At 36.8% G+C, this 21,378-nt stretch overlaps 2 protein-coding genes across 2 annotated transcripts; both read left to right on the top strand.

Annotated features, from left to right (window-relative positions):
* Window positions 1-590: 590 nt before the first annotated feature.
* On the top strand, window positions 591-9,833 carry PIR121 (transcription activator). Its single transcript, XM_089600856.1, has 30 exons — window positions 591-837; window positions 1,020-1,092; window positions 1,254-1,318; window positions 1,409-1,486; window positions 1,681-1,800; window positions 1,890-1,960; window positions 2,045-2,137; window positions 2,243-2,312; window positions 2,399-2,463; window positions 2,572-2,767; window positions 2,903-3,054; window positions 3,165-3,258; window positions 3,353-3,568; window positions 3,785-3,996; window positions 4,221-4,368; window positions 4,667-4,835; window positions 5,126-5,202; window positions 5,484-5,654; window positions 5,973-6,049; window positions 6,132-6,234; window positions 6,355-6,474; window positions 6,573-6,716; window positions 6,927-7,076; window positions 7,298-7,441; window positions 7,638-7,725; window positions 7,995-8,122; window positions 8,377-8,584; window positions 8,746-8,918; window positions 9,049-9,255; window positions 9,369-9,833. Exons 1-30 carry the CDS (start codon window positions 784-786, stop codon window positions 9,561-9,563), a joined length of 3,861 nt encoding a protein of 1,286 aa, XP_089456982.1. The 5' UTR covers window positions 591-783; the 3' UTR covers window positions 9,564-9,833.
* A 3,236-nt stretch (window positions 9,834-13,069) lies between these two features.
* On the top strand, window positions 13,070-17,286 carry LOC149382423 (uncharacterized). Its single transcript, XM_089600857.1, has 2 exons — window positions 13,070-16,490; window positions 16,675-17,286. The coding sequence occupies exons 1-2, from the start codon at window positions 13,517-13,519 to the stop codon at window positions 17,043-17,045; spliced, it is 3,345 nt and encodes a 1,114-aa protein (XP_089456983.1). The 5' UTR covers window positions 13,070-13,516; the 3' UTR covers window positions 17,046-17,286.
* The last annotated feature ends 4,092 nt before the right edge of the window (window positions 17,287-21,378 follow it).

The following is a 21,378-nucleotide window of genomic DNA, read 5'->3' on the forward strand; positions in this document are numbered from 1 at the left end:
AATTGCAGTTTTAAAATAGTAACGAGCGAGAGCATGTAGAGAAAGTGATGGTCCATCTCTCAACAAGAATTAAGTACAATATTTATATCAAGGAATTATTCATCATTGTTGCAGCCTAACCAAGCAACCTAGTGGATCAATCTTCTTAATTACTTCTTCCTTTTCCTCTCTTTCTCTCTCTCTAAAAAAATCATGACATCTATGCCCTAAATAAGAAACTTCAAATGAATTACCGACCAAATACACATTTTAATCGACATTATTTTTTGTAGTAGGGGCACTATCGGCCAAAATTACATGATATATTAACGGTGCAAAGCGCAAGTGGCACTATCGGCCAAGATTACATAATATGTGACACTATTGACCAAGATTACATACTTATTAGAATAAATCCTAGGGGCATGCATTTTTGCATCCCATGAGGGTTTGAACCCATAACCTTTCCGTCGAGGTGTGTGTGGGATTACAGCTAGACCAAACTAGTTACCACATTTAAAGCATAACATGCAGTATATTTATTTTACAGCTAAGGGGGTAAGAAAAAAATAAATCTAATTTAAATATGTGAATGTAAGAATCCAAAGCATGTCCGAGAGTCCAACCCAACTGGTTTAGTGCAGTGGGTCTAACAACTCCAATTCCGAACCGCGAACCAACTCAGACATCTTTCTCCGACTTTCGTTAGCATTCATTTCATGTCGACTTTTGCTCAGAATCAAGCTATGCGACGGTGATTTAACTTCTCTTCAGATCGCACTCAAGGCTAATTTAGTAAGACTCATGGCAGTTCCCGTGGAAGAAGCAATTGCCGCGCTATCTACATTCTCGCTCGAGGTATTTCGCTCCTAATTTCGCAACTTTTGTTTGTTTCTTAAGAGAATTCCTTGAATTCAGCTAGTTTTATCAGAAAGGAAACTGTCTCTTACTTTTCTCAACTGAAGTTGGAGTTTTGCGATTTAGATATTTCAATTGCTATTTTAGTCGATTTATTTATTTATTTTGCAACGACTCTGTAGGATGATCAAGCTCAAGTTCAAGGACCAGGAGTTTGGGTGTTATCAGAGAGAAGTGCAACAGAAAGTCCAGTTGGTACGCTTTTCGTTTATTTGGGGGCCTTAATTCTGAGTTTAATCCTTATATGTATACTTAGAAATTCAGTAGGCAAAATATCGTTGAAGTAGTCCTGAAATATGGTAATGTGGGTACATTTCTCAGTTTACAGACTTGTTCTCTATTTTTTTGTTTTGTAGAATATACCGATGTTTCAGCATATCGCCTATCTCTATCAGAAGACACAAAAGCTCTCAATCAAATGGTACATGGTCCCTTCAATTTTTCATGAGTAATATGGTTAAGCTGCTTGGATTATGAATGATCTTATACTTAAACTCTGCTATGCGAACAGAATGTTCTCATTCAGGAAGGAAAGGAGATGGCATCGGTGCTTTATACCTATCGCAGTTGTGTAAAAGCTCTTCCACAGGTTGATCCATTTTACCCACTGAGATCAATGTGCTAATTCATTGTGTATCTACTTAGGGGAGTATTTTGTGTTTCATGGAAAGAGAATTCAGCTGTTTTAGTCACCATTCAACTGTCGTCACTTTTATTATTATTATTATTTTTTTTAATATATACATGTTCTACAATGTTTGACAAAAGAACAATATTTTGCAGCTTCCTGATTCTATGAAACAAAGTCAAGCTGACTTGTATATGGAAACATATCAAGTTCTTGACTTGGAAATGAGTCGTCTACGTGAAATACAACAATGGCAATCATCAGCCGCATCTAAAGTATGTGTTCATATCACTGTTCTGTTGCGAATTTTTTTTGTCTATATATATGTTCACCATTTAGAATCAATAATACTCTCTTGGTGCAGCTAGCTGCTGACATGCAACGATTTTCTAGGCCAGAGCGGCGCATCAATGGTCCTACAGTAACACATTTATGGTGCGTAATAGAAGTCTTTTAATGTTACTTTAACCATAACCTTTTGTTGTCTGATGACAAGAATGGATATCACTCCTTTTTTAGGTCCATGTTGAAGTTACTTGACGTTTTAGTACAACTTGATCATCTGAAAAATGCTAAAGCAAGCATACCTAATGACTTCTCTTGGTACAAGAGGTATGAAATGATTTGATGCCGTGCATGGAATTTTTAGATTATACGGAAAAAATTATTTGCCTCCACTTTGGTTGACCATATATTATATTTTGGATAATTTGTCAGGACATTCACACAAGTTAGTGCTCAGTGGCATGATACTGATTCAATGAGGGAGGAGTTAGATGACTTGCAGGTTTCTCTTGTTTCATGAACTTGTATAAAAAAATGCGGTTTACCCTTGTTATAATTTGTTAACGTTTATTGTTTCAACTTTGACAGATTTTCTTAAGCACGAGGTGGGCTATATTATTGAATCTGCATGTTGAGATGTTCCGCGTAAACAAGTATCCAAATTAAGCTCTATTGCAGATCGTTGTAATGGGCTTTTGCTATAGAATATAACTGTATATGGATTTTCGTTCTTTTTTTTTTATATCCTTAACCTTATTCAGTGTTGAGGACATCCTTCAGATTCTCATAGTATTTTCTGTGGAGTCCTTGGAGTTGGATTTTGCACTTCTGTTCCCAGAGCGGCACATCCTTCTGCGCGTTTTGCCAGTTCTTATTGTCTTGGCTACATCTTCAGAGAAGGATAGCGAGTCTCTATACAAGAGGGTGAAAATCAACAGATTGATCAACATATTCAGGGTACAACATTGAGTAAATTTTCATGAATAAAAAAATGTTTACTTGGTCGAATGGAGAACTTATTCTCATTCCCATCCTTTTGAAAATTTGAGTTTTTTAACCACTGGATTTGATAATTTCCTTCGCCTTTTGCAGAACGATCCAGTCATTCCTGCATTTCCAGATCTTCATCTCTCCCCTGCTGCTATCATGAAAGAGTTATCTATGTATTTTCAGAAGTTTTCTTCTCAAACTCGCCTGCTTACTATTCCAGCACCCCATGAACTTCCACCCCGTGAAGCACAAGAATATCCTTTAGTTGATATATATACCTTGAGTTTTATGATAATTACTTCTTCACTGACGCTTGCAAAAGATTTCACGTTGCATCTGTTTTGTGAACCTTGACATTCTTTACATATCAGAGGAACTATCTGATTGTTAATCACATTGCAGTCATCCGTGTCGAGCATGATGATTTCACCACACGTTTTGCTTCCGCTACGAATCAGGTATACGCGCGTTGCTAATGGAAACTATCTTCTTGTATTGTTTGAGGTGTGAACTAAAAGTCAATTCTTTTGCTTTGTCTTCTTTCTTCTTCAGATCTTGTTGATGAAGTCAATTGAAAACGCAGACGTAGAATGGTGTAAAGAAGTTAAAGGAAACATGTATGATATTGTTGTCGAAGGTTTTCAGCTTCTAAGCAGATGGACTGCACGCATCTGGGAACAATCTGCATGGAAATTTTCTCGGCCATGCAAGGATTTTGTACCTGCAGAATCACAGGAGAACTCTGCTTCATTATCTGACTATGAAAAAGTAATATATATATATATATATATATATATATATATATATGTATGAATTAACAAACAGATAGACAACTGGAATTTCCATTGGGAACCTTATACTTTGTTGCCATCCTGACCACCATACTTAGCCATTAGATAATAGATACAAAAAAGGGTCCATCAAACCACCTCTTACATGACAAATAATTAATGGATTGATGACTTACTTTTGTCTCCATTATAGGTTGTGCGTTATAATTACAGCGCAGAAGAAAGGAAAGCTCTTGTGGAACTTGTAAGCTTCATAAAAAGTGTTGGATCAATGATGCAGCAATGTGACACTTTGGTGGCTGATGCTTTGTGGGAAACCATACATGCTGAAGTGCAAGATTTTGTCCAGAATACGTTGGCGACGATGTTGCGTACTACGTTCCGGAAGAAGAAGGATCTTTCTAGGTGGGGCTTACTTTGAATGTAATTCATGGTTATGGTTTCTATTCATTTCCATTAGGTATGAATTAGTTAAAGATTTCAACCATTTAGTATAATGCGGCATTATAGCTAGCCCGAAAAATTATTTTTATAGATTGCACAAATTTTTATTAACATTTTAGCTTGTGAACTTGTTCCTTTTTTTTTTCAAATCTCTTATACGCTCATTTGACTGGTGCTGCTTTCAGGATTCTTTCTGATATGCGAACACTTTCAGCAGACTGGATGGCAAATACAAGCAAGTCTGAGTCTGAGTTACAGTCTATGCAGCACGGAGGCGAAGAAAGTAAAGCTAACTTATTTTTCCCTAGGCCTGTAGCTCCAACAGCCTCTCAGGTTTATATTCTCTTACTCTTTCTGTCTGTGAATTGAAAGTTTAGATTTACTGAATGTTTTCTTGATTCTCACACAATCTGGTAGTTTCTATTTTCAAATAGTTGGAAACAATACCTGTTTGTCAGAGCCAAATTGGAATCATAAGAAACATTTAGTACTAGATCCTCTGTGATAATCATAATAATATTTACCAGTCCTATCCTCTTTGACAATCATAATAATATTTACCTGTTCTGGTACTATTTTGTAAACAGGAAAAAGAAGAAGAATCTGATAAGGTTCTATTTTTCTTTGTTAGGTTCATTGCTTGCAATTCCTGATATACGAGGTGGTGTCCGGTGGTAATCTGAGAAAGCCTGGAGGACTCTTCGGTAATACTGGGTCTGAGATTCCTGTCAATGAAATGAAACTCTTGGAAACCTTCTTTTACAAGCTTGGCTTTTTCCTGCATATACTTGATTACTCAGGTATTTCAAGTTATTCTTTTGTGCTTTTAGGCTACTTGCTTATAAGAGTGCCATTTTTTTTTTTTTTTTTAATTTTTCTCTCGAAACTGTAATAGTTTTATTTCCCAGACTCCAAGTTTAGATTTTTGGTATGGTCTTTCAGAAATTAAAAACCTAAAACAACAATTACGTGTGAGGTAATACACTAAAAAAAAAACTACATCATAGTGCCATTTAGCCCATTCATAGTTTCATGCAGCATCAGAAAATACTAAATACTTACTCTGGCCTTCATCTGATTTTATTTGCAGCAACTGTGGCAACTTTGACAGACCTTGGTTTCCTATGGTTCAGAGAATTTTATTTGGAGTCATCTCGTGTTATTCAGGTATAAAACATCACATTTGTACCAATTGAAATTGTGAATTTAATAATCCTTTTGATTACAAGAACATAGAAACTATTTACTACTGAATATTACTTGAAACCCGTTGGCAGAAAAGCGTACACTTCTTTAATTTTAACAGTACCACTTTTTGGTTCCACGTTGCAGATTATATTTGCTGTTGTTAAGTTCTTGAACCTCAGTCTGGACCCAAGCAACATAAGATAATATTTCCCAATATGCTCTTCTAATATTTGTGAAACATGTTTGATCTCCTTGTTCAGTTTCCCATTGAATGCTCTCTTCCGTGGATACTAGTGGATTATGTACTTGAATCACATAATGCGGGTCTTCTTGAGAGTGTTCTGATGCCCTTTGACATATATAATGATTCAGCGCAACAAGCATTGATTGTCTTGAAGCAAAGATTCCTCTACGATGAAATTGAGGCTGAGGTACAACTTTACTTACATTTTAATATGAGTATTTAGTACCACATTTATTTTGCTTATTGTAACCCATATATTATGTGGCTCTAGTACTGTATTCAATTTATTTACCATCTTCAAAATGCCTTTATCCTGACCAAGTTGGATATCTCAATTGGTGAGCACCTCAAACACCTAAAGTTTAGGTAGGGTTCGAGTCATATCCTGACCAACTTACTCAGTTGTGGGTTTGACAAAGTTCCCTTAGAAAGATCCTTTCTTGTATTTCTTCGTTTTCGTGACAGATTCTGAATGATTGATCATGTTTACGGATTTCAATCACAGGTAGACCACTGCTTTGATGTATTTGTTTCAAAACTATGTGAGACTATTTTTACGCATTACAAGAGCTGGGCTGCATGGTATTCACTGGTTAATTTTCATGTTCTACTACTGATGTATTTAGTGAAAGAAATAAATAGCACTTATTGATCTTATTTGCAGTGAACTACTTGATACGTCGTTCCTCTTTGCATTAGATAATGGAGAAAAGTTTTCTGTTCAGCCTATGAGGTTTGGCGAGTTACTTAAAATGACAAGAGTGAAGGTAAATGTATTCATTGGAATTTGTCTATTGATTATGTAAGAAATCTTTGTATATATCATGTCATTTACTAATCGGTGCCTTTTCTTTGTTTTGCTTGCTTAAATCTTGCGTAATGTACAGCTTCTTGGGAGGACAATTAATTTGAGAAGCTTGATCACTGAAAGAATGAATAAAGCTTTCCGAGATAATCTCGAGTTTCTTTTTTATCGTTTCGAGTCTCAGGACCTGTGTGCTATAGTGGTAAATAATGCTACTCCCGTTTTCCTGGCTGAGTAGAACCAAAATACTTGGTATTTTCCTGTTACGTGCTTGAGGCCTGATATGATGTTTGCTTTCAGGAGTTGGAGAAGTTGCTGGACGTTTTAAAGCATGCACATGCTTTGCTATCTGCAGCTCTTCCAATAGACTCATTTAGTCTCATGTTGAGTGAAATGCAAGAGAATGTCTCTCTCATCTCGTTTTCGAGTCGACTTGCTTCCCAGGTTTAGTAAAAAAAATTGTTCATTTTCTAAATGTGTGCTAGTCTCTTGTCAATTGAAATGTACTAATTATATGAGCTCAATCGAGAACTGATTTAGTAATATATTTTTTTTTGTTAGCACAAGAGTTTTATTAGCAGGGCTGGAAACTAGAAAATCAAGGATCAATTTTTTTTTTTCCTTTCTAAATTATTGATATACTTTGTCTGACAGATATGGTTGGAGATGCAAAATGACTTCTTGCCGAACTTTATCCTTTGCAATACTACTCAGCGCTTTATCCGGCCATCAAAGGTTCCACTTGTTCCTCCGCAAAAGCCATCAGTTCCGCATGCAAAGCCTAGTTTCTATTGTGGTACTCAAGTAAGAACCTGTCTCTGGCACTCTAAAGTGACATTAATTTCAATTTTTCACTCTCAAAATAAATTTATGTTTCCGTACATTTACTTTAACTTCATATGCAATCATGCGCCAAGTTTTTCCAGTTCCAGTCATATAGTCATAAATGCATAAAATTGTACTCTTAATTTTTCCTTAACACACAATCTTAATTTCTCCTTGTTGGTTGGCACTTGATGCGATAGGATTTAAATTTGGCCCATCAAAGTTTTGCTCGGTTGCACAGTGGATTCTTTGGAATTCCCCATATGTTCTCCATTGTCAGGCTTCTAGGATCCAGATCTCTGCCGTGGCTTATACGAGCTCTTCTGGATCACATATCAAACAAGGTATTCACAAATCCGTTGTTGTTCCTACCAAACTGTTTTTTTTTTTTTTCATCAACGTCGTTTTACGATACAATACAACCATCTGTAAATACAACTAAAAGTTGGTTTCATTTTTTTTTAAATAATATAAAAAATAAAGGTATGTTAGCAATATTACTAGAAGTACATTGCCTCATGCTCAGTTTTTTTGTTTCAGATCAGTACACTTGAGCCGTTGATTACAGTGTTGCAGGAAGCACTGCCAAAATCTATTGGATTGCTTCCTTTTGATGGGGGTGTGGCAGGTGTGTCATATTTAATTTATTTCTGAAAACTGTTTCTAAATAAAGGGAGATGACATATTTAATTTCTGCAAATGTGTTTGAGAGATGTCATGTTGCGGTTATGAGTTATGCAACTGTGTTTGCATTACCACTCTTTCATTTCCGTGCTGGTAACTTAAATGATGTGAAAGGTGTAACTATCTGTTTAATCTGTAATGTCTTTGTGCTTCTCATAACTGTCTTATGTTTCTTGCCCTGTCTAAGTCTTACGAAGATTTCTCTATTTACAGGTTCTATGAGGCTTGTTAAAGAGCTTCTTAACTGGGGAACAAAATCTGAGATAAAATCACAGATTCTCCGTGGGATAAAGGAGATAGGAAGCGTGATATACTGGATGGGGCTACTTGATATTGTTTTGGTTGGTATCCTAACATTTTGCGCTGAATGTTGGATTATATAGATGCTAATGAAAAATCCATTTAGTAAAATCAAATATAAAAAATAGTTTTTCTTCACGAGAATTTCCTTTATACTACTGTTACCTTGTTTTTCCATGGAATGCCACCTTTTTTTTTGTTCTGGTTAATTTGAATATTTATGGGTATTTTTGCTTGCTGAACAGTTGTTCTGGTGACCCGAATCTTACTAATGCAATGTTTATAAACTAAACAGAGAGAAGTAGATACGTCAAACTTCATGCAAACAGCCCCGTGGCTAGGATTGTTTCCGGGTCCAGATGGGCAAGTTTTACATTCGCAAGAGGATGGAGATAGTCCTATTGTCAGTCTCTTTAAATCAGCCACTACCGCTATTGTGTCGAACCGGGCTTGTCCTAGCCCAGCGTCTTTCAACACGCTATCAAAACAGGCAGAGGCTGCCGGTATAACATTCGACCTATAAATGCTTTTGTCGGTTATGAATTCCCTGCGAAATTATTATAATTTGAGATATCTACTTCCTATGGTCTTTGTAATTTATTTTTTTGGTTGCGAAATTTTCTTGGTGGCTCTGTGTGTAACAGTGCATCCATTTTTTTTGCAGATCTGTTGTACAAGGCTAACCTTAACACGGGAAGTGTGCTTGAATACGCCCTTGCCTTCACTAGTGCAGCACTGGATAAATGTTGCAGTAAATGGAGCGCTATCCCCAAAACAGGCTTTGTCGACATCACAATTTCAAAGGACTTCTATCGGATATACAGTGGCCTTCAAATCGTAAGCAAACACTTTGTTTGGCTTTCTATACCCTGAATGTATCTACGATCTCACAGAAAAGCCAAATATCAGATGTAGTTGTTTATATTATCTCCTTTTAAATTTAAATAATTATCGTTTGGGACTTTAGGGATACCTGGAAGAGTCTTCTAGTCAATTATCGGGCAATACCGAGCTACTGGGTGATTCGATAGCATGGGGCGGTTGCACGATAATATACTTGCTCGGCCAGCAATTACATTTCGAACTGTTTGATTTCTCGTACCAAGTCCTCAATGTGGCCGAAGTTGAGGCTGTATCGTTCACACAAGCGCCCCGGAGTCCCCATTTGACCCAAGTACGAAAAACCATTATAAATTTCTTTAAACTGGTGCAAAATGACATGCATATATGATTCTGTTTTTTTGGGACTTGATTCTTTTTCTTTTCTTTTTTTTTGGTTGAAAAAAGGGATGGGATGTTCTAATAGAGTCGATGAAGAAAGCGAGGAGGCTAAACAATCACGTGTTCTCGATGTTGAAAGCACGTTGCCCTTTAGAAGACAAGACGGCTTGTGCCATCAAGCAAAGCGGCGCTCCTCTACATCGCATCAAGTTCGATAACACCGTCTCCGCATTCGAAACGCTGCCTCAGAAAATTGCTTGACCACTGAACAACACACGTCGCTAGTTAAGGTGCTTTATCTTTATCTTGTTTTCACTTTCAAGTCGTTTGTAATATTAATACGATAGTTTTGCGATGTTGGTAAGCCCACGTAAAGCTACAAAAGAATCCACACTGCACGCTCAAATCTGTAACTAGATAGCATTCTGTTTCAAAAGTTAGATCCGACAACAATGGTACTCAACCATAATGTAATTTGATTTAATTTAATTTTTTGTTTAGAAGGAAAGGATGCAGAATGTGCATTATACATCCAAGAATTTCTTACTGTGAGCATTTATGAACACAGAGAAATAGTTAACCTCGCGATTCGAATAGTTTCACCTTCAATAGCTATTTGATACACAATAGTCGATCAAGAAAGTGATTTGTGTTGGAAAAAGACAAAGAAGGACATCTTCAATACGCTAAGGTAGACCTATATATATATATATATATATATATATATATATATATATATATTTAATGTGAAGGTAGACCAAATTTAAAGGAGGGGGGGTTTATATTCTTTTAAATAAACAAGTTCTTTTTTTTTCAACGAGGAGGATGGGAAATCGTTTTCAATGAGTTGGGTATATAAGGAGTCGAGTAAATTATTTGTCAAGTAAAGAGGGAGAAATTAAGGTGCCCGGAAATTTTGCCTGATGTATCCAAAATATCCTTATTCTGCTCTGAAACGTCCAATATTTTCATGTTTTTGTTGCTCTTTGTATTTCTTTTATTATTAAAAAAACGGAGAATCAATAGATTTTCGTGTAAAACACCAGGTGAATTGCTACCATATAGATACGTTGTAGAATGGCTATGCAGAGATATATCTTACATGTTATTTTATATCACGAACGAATTCGTCAAATTTAAAATGTTGCAATCATCAACAAAAAGTACCAAACTTTTGGTATTATATTAAATCTTGTGTGTTGCTTTATCTATCTGTATACAGGTTAAGAAATTTAGGTATTCTATTATACTGCTGTTACCAAATAGAAAAAAAAAAAAAAAAAAAAGTATATCTGCTTTATATGTATATATGTATAACTCATAGACTAAATGTAAAAAGGAATTAATGATTGAATGGATATAATTGTTAAGTGTATATTTGTCGTTTACAATTATCTAAAGTACCTCATTCTCTTTGTTCATACATACGATGGTTGGTGAACTTGGGTTCTTAGGAAAGAATTTATATTCAAATACAACATGCAATATATTTTGTAGCAATGTGAGACGGTCAACGATTGCAAAGACTTAAAATAAATGGGTAATAGTACTAGCAATTATCACGAAATAACAACAAAGGAAAAATATAATAAAACACAACTATGACTTTTTGTTTTTATTATTATCCAGCCAGGGCATGTGTAACTTTCATGGTCACGAGTCAAAACTCAAAATGGCCTTAAATTCTTCCGTCTTGAAACAAAACAAAACAAAAATATTAACCAAATCAATAGCTTCAAATGGCAACAAAACAAAAATATTAACCAAATCAATAGCTTCAAATGGCTGATTCTGATCAGTTGGCAAACCAATAAAATTCATCCACTTGAATTTTTGGATTATTTGCAATCCTGTTTTTCCGTGTTCCTGACCAAATATAATGAAAGTCTTCGTGATTTATTAGCTGTGGACAATCAATCATGCTCTTAAACTTATACGCGCATACAGAAAAAGTCAAACAATCAAAATGATATAATATATAAAAAATATATATAGTTCGGACTTTGGACTTTGGTGGAGTGAGTGTGTAAGTTTTGACAAAAAAAAAAAAAAAAAAGGAAAAAGGTTAAAAAAAAATGTCCGCAGTAAAATCTGGCTGAGCCCAAAATATACTTTGTGAAAATATATTCTGTGACATGTACGGACATCCAAACAAAATGTCACCTCATTTTTTTTTGTTTTTTATGTGTTGCTTTCTCTCCAACTAAATTGTGGGTAGTGACTAGTGGTAATGATCCAAATCCACTAGAAAGTGCTTATAAAATTATCAAAATTGGTGCTATTTAATGGATCCTATCTATTACACTTTTCTTTGAGTCGGCATGGTAATCAACACTATATAACTCACTCTCGTATACTGACACCTAACATAATTATTAGAGATTTCCTTCTTTACAATGGCCCTCATAGAAAAAATATGCTTTTCCTATGCACATGTGCGTTAATGTGATAAAAGGAATGACGTCAGCAGTGACTAAACTTGCCGCCATGTTATGAAACTTTCTTTTACTCAATATGTTATGAAACTTTCTTTTTTTGCTCAATATGTTATGAAACTTTCGTGTTAGTTGGAAAATAAGTTGGGCTTAATTAACAATTAACAAGGATACAAATTATCACAACACAATAAGTATATATATATATATATATATATATATATATATATATATATATATACACACAACAGAGCTAGAATAGTTTGATATTTTTTTTCTCTAAATTCTCTAAAATGTTTGAACGTCAAGCATTTACTCATACTAATGAGGTTGTCAAGCCTCAATGCTAGAGTTTGAAGCCGTTGTTTGCTTGGCTATAAAAGCAATCTCTCATTCGAAACACAACTATATCAATCTTTCAAACAATATTTATTCGTTTCCTCTGCAGAAATTGTTTATTTCATTTTTGTAGTTCGTTAATAGCGTATTATGCAGGTTTTGTTCGCAAAAGTCGAGTCGTATGGTGTAAAATTTGTAAACTTCGTCGTTGTATCTTAGAAAAATTGTGCTTGTCTGTTAGTCCAACATAGCAATATCACTTTAAAAAAAGTATCCAATAGTTTCAGCGGTTCTTGATCTGTCCAATTTCCCTTTTTTTTATTTGTCTAATTATTACCTCGCAAATAACAAGAACCTTTTATTTTATTTTATTTATGACATCGAAATCAAATTGTTATCTTGAGTTTAAGTCAAAGCACAATTTTCTTGATGATGATTCTCTAGAACGTGCTTGTAAACATACATGATCTTTAAAATACCACTAAATAAAAAACCAATGGCACGTCAACGATCGTTTATTCGAACTTCTGTTTACCTTTGTTTCGAAACTAAAACCAATGCTAAAACCTCAACTTGGTAAACAAAGACTGCCGTTATAATAAGCGATTACTCACAGCTTACAAGTAATATTTGTCTTCCAAAAGCAAAGGCTCAAAGTTAATTAACATATATCTCATAAAATTGTTATTTATTTATTTGTTTGGTGGAACACTTATAGTTATAGCTAATGGATACCAGATCAGTAGAATCTGGTTTGCAAGTCAAATATATCATAATATCCGAATGAAGTTGGAAGCATAAAAAAAAGAAAATGGAAAACAGTTTGTTCCACCAATTCGAATAAAGCACTGACTAAAACTAATAAAATATAGAAATATAATAGAAGAGAGAGAGCGTATTTCATTCATTCATGCTTGGTCGGCCATGACAAGCACTAATTTATAAACCAATGCTTATGATTTCCATTAATTTTCTTCCTTTATACCTTTTTCATTCACACAAAGTGCTATATCCTTAATCATTCTTCTTCGGAAAAAAAGAAAGAATAAAAAGTAAAAAAGAAAGCAAATAATAACACGCACATTTGGCTCTTCTTCGCTTTCTTTGTCACGATCATTACACAAACGAAAAGGGGAAAAGGGAAAAAGAAAAAAAAAAATTCATTGGACTCAATTCCGTCATAAACTGTTGACTCGACCACCATGATTTCTCTTCATCTCCAATCTCCAAATCACCAATACTCTCAAGTTGGGAAAAAGAAAAACCAAGGTCTCATCAAGTCCTCAGTTTCTCATGATCCTATTATCACGAGGTACGTGGAAAATGTCGATCTTCTCTAACGAGAGCTTTTGAGAGTTCTTGCATATAGATATATATATATATATATATATATAAACACCGTTATACATATATGATCGAGAAGAGAACACGAGTTAGAACATGAAGAGAACACGTGGCAGACTGTTGTGTGCTTTCGTTGTTCTGGCTTCTCTTCTGGTTCACGAGTCAAAGGGGCTAAATGTAGAAGGTCAACGCCTTTTGGAGGTGAAGAGAGGCCTCGTTGACTCTTTCGATCACCTCAGAAACTGGAACTCCGGCGACGCCACGCCGTGTGGATGGAGAGGAGTGACGTGTCACGGCGGCGGAGGCGATTATTACCACCCAAAGCCCTTCGTGATCTCTCTCAACCTCAGCTTCATGAATCTCTCCGGCGAGGTTTCTCCGACCGTCGCCGGACTCGTCCACCTCGCCGTCCTCAACCTCTCCTTCAATGCGTTCTCCGGCGAAATCCCCGGCGCGATCGGAAACCTCTCGGCTCTCGAGATCCTCCTCCTGAACGACAATCGGTTAGGAGGAAAAATCCCGGCGGAGCTCGGGAAATTGTCTGCCCTCCGAGTCTTGAATCTCTGCAACAACGAGTTGACCGGGTCGTTCCCGGAGGAGCTCGGGAGCCTCTCCGAGTTGACTCAGCTCGTCGCGTACACCAACAAGCTCTCGGGGCCGTTGCCGAGATCTCTGGGGCGGCTCGAGAGGCTGGAGATTTTCCGCGCCGGAGAGAACGAGATTTCCGGGAGTTTGCCGCCGGAGATTGGGGGTTGTGTTAGCTTGAAGCTCCTCGGACTCGCTCATAATCAGCTCACCGGAGAGATACCGAAAGAGGTCGGAAGGCTCGGGAGATTGACGGACTTGGTTTTGTTGGACAATCAGCTCTCCGGCGAGATACCGAGGGAGATCGGAAACCTAACGATGCTTGTGATCCTGGCGGTGTATCATAACAAGCTCGTCGGAGAAATACCGAGGGAGCTCGGCAGACTCGTCTCTCTCAGAAAGTTGTATCTCTACAGGAACGGCTTCAATGGGACGGTGCCGAGGGAGATCGGAAATCTGACGACTGTGCTAGAGATTGACTTCTCGGAGAATTCTCTGAGCGGAGAGATTCCGGCGGAGCTGAGTCGGATCTCCGGGCTGAGGCTGCTTTACCTCTTCTCAAACCGGTTCGAAGGTTCGATCCCTGCGGAATTGGCGCGGCTCGAGAATCTCACGAGGCTTGACCTGTCCATCAACTCTCTCTCCGGTGGAATTCCGGTGGGGTTCCAATACTTGAAAGGGCTTTACATGCTTCAGCTTTTCGACAACAAGCTCTCCGGAACCGTCCCTCAGGCCCTAGGGTTTTACAGCGCGCTGTGGGTGGTCGACTTGTCGGACAACCTCCTCACTGGAAGGGTGCCACGTCATCTTTGCCGGCAGTACAATCTCATTCTGCTCAACCTTGGCTCCAACCGCCTCGCCGGAAAAATCCCGCCGGGGATCACTGGGTGCAAGTCTTTGGTTCAGCTCCGTCTCTCCGGCAACGACCTCACCGGAGAATTCCCCTCCGAGCTTTGTAGGCTCGCGAACCTTTCGGCGGTCGAGCTCGAGCAGAACAACTTCGGCGGCGCGATCCCTCCGGCGATCGGAAACTGCTCGGCTCTCCAGAGGATCCTCCTCGGAGACAACCGGTTCGAGGGCGAGCTCCCGAGGGAGCTCGCTCACCTCTCTCAGCTCGTGATCTTCAACGTCTCGTCGAACTCGCTCTCGGGGAGAATCCCGCCTGAGATCTTCAAGTGCACAACGCTCCAAAGGCTCGACCTTAGTCAAAACGGCTTCGCCGGAGAGCTCCCCACCGAGATCGGCGCGCTCACTCACCTCGAGATCTTGAAGCTCTCTGACAACGACCTCTCCGGCCACATCCCGGTCTCGCTCGGGGGGCTCCTCCGACTGACCGAGCTTCAAATGGGCGGGAACTCATTCTATGGAAACATTCCCGCTCGGCTCGGCTCATTGTCTAGCCTCCAAATTGCGCTGAACCTTAGCTACAACGACCTCTCCGGCGAGATTCCCTCGGAGCTTGGTAGCCTAGTCTTGCTAGAAAATCTCATCCTAAACAACAACAAGCTCTCTGGCGTAATCCCGGACTCATTTAACAACCTCTCGAGCTTACTTGGTTGCAACTTCTCGTACAATGAGCTCACTGGTCCTCTCCCGAACCTCCCTCTTTTCAACGCTATGCCTCTCAATAGCTATGTTGCGAACAGAGGCTTATGCGGCGGACCTCTCACCGCCTGTGAAATCCTGACGGCCCCGTTGGATTCCCCTCCGGAATCATCACGGAAACGCGCTCGGTTTGGCAAGATTGCGGCCTTGGCTGCAGCCTCCGCCGGAGGGGTTGCCCTCTTCCTCATCGCTCTCATCGTCTATGCTATGAACAAGCCGAGTGACAAAGTCGCCCAATTTCACAATAATAACATCAAACCGCTCACTAGACCCAACGACATTTACTTCCCGCCCAAAGAAGGGTTCACGTTCCATGATCTAGTTGAAGCCACCGAGAATTTTCACGAGAAGTTCATTGTCGGACGTGGCGCCTGGGGAACCGTCTACAAGGCAGTCCTGTCTGGAACCCAGACAATCGCCGTCAAGAAGTTCGCGTCCAACAGGGACGTGAACCATAACCAGAACAGTAACAATAACAACAGCATCGAGACGAGCTTTCTCGCGGAGATTCAGACACTAGGCCAGATCCGACACCGGAACATAGTCAAGCTTTATGGATTTTGCTACCACCAGGGCTCCAACCTCCTTCTCTATGAATACATGTCGAGGGGAAGCCTTGGGGAGGTCCTCCACGGGCCCGGAGACGGCCTCGATTGGCCAACGAGGTTCACAGTGGCCCTTGGGGCCGCCAGAGGACTTGAGTACCTCCACCACGACTGCAAGCCGAGGATCTTCCACCGGGACATCAAGTCCAACAACATCCTCCTCGACCACAACTTCGAGCCCCATGTTGGCGACTTTGGCCTCGCCAAGGTCATTGACTTGCCTCAGTCTAGGTCTGTCTCTGCCGTCGCTGGCTCCTACGGCTACATCGCTCCCGGTAATTTTTATGTTATATGTTTGACCTATATATCACATTACTTATCTACGAAAAAAAAACAAATAAAAAATATCTGTATCCTTTTATGTTCCTCCAATTAAATTCAAGGGGCGTAAAATCATACACAAGAATGTTTGAAGGCTCGGATTCACTTATAATGTCTTTTTTTATTTTCTTTATGTAGAATACGCTTATACGATGAAGGTGTCGGAAAAATGTGACATCTACAGCTTCGGGGTTGTTCTTCTGGAGCTAGTGACCGGGAAAACACCCGTTCAGGCGGTGGATCTCGGCGGCGACCTGGTGACTTGGGTGAGAAGTTATGTCAAGAAACACAATTTATTATGCATTGGGATTCTCGATTCGCGGCTGAATATGGAGGAAGAGAGAGACAGTGACATGGTAGCTCACATGTTGGCAGTCTTAAAAATTGCTCTGTTTTGCACCAATATGTCTCCTAACGAACGACCCACAATGAGGGAAGTTGTTTGGATGCTTGAACAGTCCAATCAATCTCAAACAATATCGCCCGATTTATCCATACTAACTCGGTAAATGAAATTATTTGGAAATCAAATGAACCCTCATTTGGTTGCATATATATATATATATATATATATATATATATATATAAACAAATCTATACGTATACATATTTGTACTGAATTTTTGTTTCACCTTTGTGAAATTTAGTGGTTCATTTCTCTCCAATTTTGTTTCTGCGATGTACTACTTGTTTTTAAAATTCATAAATACAGTCAATAGCGTTATTATTATTATAATTTAGAAGGGTATCTCGGTCCTAATGCCATTTGTAAATCATAAACTGCAAATGCAATACACATGTGTATTTAAATAAACTCATAAAGCTTGATTAATTTATTAAAAAATAAAATAAAAATTTATTAATATTTTATAATATATATTATTTTAACCTCAAGTCTACGTCATTTAACATGTGGATTAAAATCTCATGCGAGATTTGATTTTTATATTAAATCTCGGTTAATTGTTTTTTTTATATCTTTGGACGCAAATTACAGATTCCTCTTTTTCTTTGGTTGAATCGTGGGTTGATTCCTTTCTTTGTTGATTTTGTTCATTCCGCGTTCATGTTTGTTTTTGTGATATGAAATATTTTTTTTATTTCAATTATACTTAACGCTCTTTAAAAACTACAAATTGAATATGCAATGAAGAATTTGACAAGTGATTTAACATTTTTTATTTGAAAATCAAATAAGAAAAGTGCATCTTTTTGATTTGTTTTTATCATTTCTCATTTATTTGAACTTTGGACATATTATTCTATCGTTGATTCACCGTACTTTACTAATCACTGGTTTTTTTTTTTTTTTGAAAAGTAGTTTTTCTATCGGTGGGGATTGAACTTACGACTTCCACTTTGGAGGTGGTATAAAAATTACCCACGACCTCCACTTTACTAACCATTGTTAATATAGAGGATATTATTCCATGTGTTGCAGTGAGAATTTTTTAATTGATTTATTGCCGTGTTTGAGTGGAATATCTTTGAAATACTTAAATTTAAACGTGTGTTAGGCGATTTTTCTTTATTTGTTCTTCATTTCAATATTTTTAGATGGAGTTTTCAGTAATTAAATAAGGGCTCTATGGCTAACTAGTTAATAGCAAACTTGAGTTTTGCTAAACAGCCAAGGTTTTGTTAATTTTACAAAATGGTCATTAACAAAATTGCGGAGGATCAAATATTTAAAAAACTCTTCATTAAACATTTTATAATTAAAATAAAAAATGAGACATTAAATTAGTTGATCATAACCACATTTAATGTTCCTTATTATATATATATATATATATATATATATATATATATATATATCTCTCTTATAAGACCACATTGACGCATCCACATGATGAATTTCTCACACAGATCTTCGACACCGAGAACACCATCGACGAGCCGGAATAAAAATTTGGTAAGACTGTTAATATTTGTAAATTTTAGTAAAATATTGTTAATTTCAGTAAATAACATATATTATGTGTTAAATTAACAAAAATAAATAAATGACAGGTTACGAAAAAAAATGAGATCTTAAATTCAACAAAATTATGTGTCAAATTAACAAAAATAAAAAATGTCAAGTTTTGAAAAAAAAATCTCAGTGACAATGTATCATCAATTCGAATTTTAAACTCAAAAAACACATATTCAAAGACCAATTTTCAGAAGTTCATCAAACATTAAATCAATACACGGATTTGAAAACCTAGAATCTTCTATCCAATTCAATTTCCTTACCTCAATCATGAAGAGTTCAATGACGACAACAACTAAATCACCACCAATAACAAACCAACTCCGACGACGAAGAGTCCAGCGCGGCGGAGCTAGCCGCGAACCAAAAGTGCAATTGCGGCCGCGTAAACTCAACTATGAAGACTCTCCGTCAATCGGCGATCCAACCCGCTGCCATAACTACGTCGCTGGCCATGGATCTCTCTCCATCGTCGAGTGAAGCTCCTCCACCACACGTCTCTGATTCCTCCATCGAACAAGAATTTAAATTTGAGATATGCAATTGTAGAGAGAGAGAGATTTAATTTCCAACAAATTGACACGTATCAATTAGCTTCTAAAATTGTAACGTCAACGATATTCATTTAAAACAAAATAATTCTACATTGGCTTTGTCTATGCTTCAGCTCTAGATATGCAAAGTTTATTTGTGTAAAAGTTATATGGATTAATTTCACACATCATCCCGTATGGCTATTTTTGAAACATTGGCTGAATAGCAATTTACACGTTTGTGGTGACTTAGTTCGTCTAATTTCTCATTAAATAATTAGAAGGATAAATTTTTCGGCTTGAGATTGTATATATTAGTTAATGACTAGTTTCCAATATAAATCAAATTTTAGGTTGTGTTTGGTAGTTAACTCAAAAAGTTTTTTGTTTTCTGTTTTCTAATTTTTGTAGTTGTATTGAAAAACTGTTTTGTAGTTGTTTTCAAAAAGTTGTTTGGTACAGTTTTCATTTTTGTTTTTGAGAAAGTGAAAAAACTGAAAAAGTGTTTGGTATAGTTTTCATTTTTGTTTTTGAAAGAATGAAAAGAGAAGATGAGGAGAAAGATGAGAGAAGAGAAGAAATTTTTTTTCAAAAACACCTTTTATTTGTTTTCAGTTTTCTTTACTTTTTTCCAAAACAACTTCAAAAATTTTTGAAATTTTTTTCCGAAAACACTTTACCAAACATGTTTTCAATTTTTGTTTTCAATTTTTTCAACTAAAAAACTAAAAAACAGTTTTTGAGATGAGAAACAAAACATGGCCTTAGTTATTTTGTAAAAAATTAGAGTTCAATTTGACTCTTTTGCTACAAAAACCCCATATTTACGAAAAATAAAATATTTAAATGTTGTATAAATCTTTACGCTCCCTCAACTTTCTAATAAGTAGCCATGCCATTTTATCTTCTAATTCCCCTTCGTAATAACAACTTCCCACGAAATTGAATTCTTCTTAGGAAAGGGGTTCAGATAAATAAATTAATTTAATCATACATTTTTTTAAGGAAATCATAACCACTTAATATTTTTAATTTTTTTTAATGTTTTTTTACAGTGATTAGAGAGTGGGGTTCCACTTAAATTATCATTGTTCTTAATTTTTAGTTGTTTGAATTGTTTAAAAATTCAAATAAACAATCATTTATTTACATAATTAGCATTTATCCAGGAGCGTGAAAAAAATATATTTTTATTGATGTTTTTGGCAAAAAGAATTAGAGAGAGTGGTCCCAAATTCCAAACACGGAACGCAAAAGAAGAAAGAATCTGAAACTTAACTAATGAAGTAAGTGAATCAAAGGGTGAATCTTGATCGTGTCGAACCGTAGCAATCTAGAGTACATTCGCAAAGTCGTGGACGGTCCAGATCTTTTTTTCACGCTCACTTTACCAACTTTTTTGCCCTTTTTCATTTTGTTTTAATAAATTTAAGTAATCATCCCTAAACTTTAGCATTTGTCCAATTTAAGCCCACCAGCTTTCAGAAATATCATTATTAGCCTCTACATTTTGTTAGCGTATACAAAATCGTCTATCTCTGAGTTTTTATACCAATGTTGTCATGAGCTTGTGTTGGAGAGGCAATATTGCAAGGAAAATCTACAAGCATCGATGCAAGTTATACAAGTGTAGATAAATGTATCCAAAATATAAATTTATCATCAATGAGATCCGATAACACTGTCACCCAGCTTATCTAATGCGTTTAGTTCTAATTATTTGTTGTTGTTAACTTGATTATTTCTGTTTTATTTTTGTTAATTTGTTTATATATGTTAATAGTGTTTATTTTTTTATGTCAAATTTTAGACCAAGGAAAACTCCCAATAATTGAATTTATTAAAATGAAAAAGAATTTATATTCATAAAATATTATAACGCAAATCCTTGACCAAACCCTACAATGTGGTTCTAGCATAATATAATTAGTAATTTCACGTCACTTCCAAAGTAAAAGTTGTATATTCAAACACTACTAGCAACAAAATTGCCTTAAAAAATCATCTAGTTCATCACGAAACTGCAAAGATTATCCCACGTCAATAACAAAAACACAATTTCCTCCATATCTCCCTCATCGTTCCTTCTCCACAACTCTTCCTCCGTTGTGAAAGGCCGAAACGCCACCGGGGATTTGGCCGTCGCAAAAAAAAAAAAAAAACCCAATCACTTGTTGACGGCAACCTCAAGTGACGAATAGAAATCTCTCGGAGATTGTGATTGATGATATAGATGGGTAGCCTATCGATCAAGGCTATTTTCGTCTCTTTACGTTGTTTTGAGAGAGAGAATGTGAACCATCAATGAATTTAAATTAAATCAAATAAATA

The sequence above is a fragment of the Urtica dioica genome, chromosome 11, assembly GCF_054948205.1.
Source record: "Urtica dioica subsp. dioica isolate 48M chromosome 11, U.dioica_male_clone48M_v1_H2, whole genome shotgun sequence".
NCBI lineage: Eukaryota > Viridiplantae > Streptophyta > Magnoliopsida > Rosales > Urticaceae > Urtica > Urtica dioica.

Bases quoted from the DNA above. Each gene is read 5' to 3' on its own strand.
- PIR121 (XM_089600856.1), top strand. From the start codon at position 784: ATGGCAGTTCCCGTGGAAGAAGCAATTGCCGCGCTATCTACATTCTCG. The intron at 1,093-1,253 runs GTACGCTTTTCG...TTTGTTTTGTAG, and splicing joins TGCAACAGAAAGTCCAGTTG to AATATACCGATGTTTCAGCA. The intron at 3,997-4,220 runs GTGGGGCTTACT...TGCTGCTTTCAG, and splicing joins AAGAAGAAGGATCTTTCTAG to GATTCTTTCTGATATGCGAA.
- LOC149382423 (XM_089600857.1), top strand. From the start codon at position 13,517: ATGAAGAGAACACGTGGCAGACTGTTGTGTGCTTTCGTTGTTCTGGCT. The intron at 16,491-16,674 runs GTAATTTTTATG...TTCTTTATGTAG, and splicing joins CTACGGCTACATCGCTCCCG to AATACGCTTATACGATGAAG.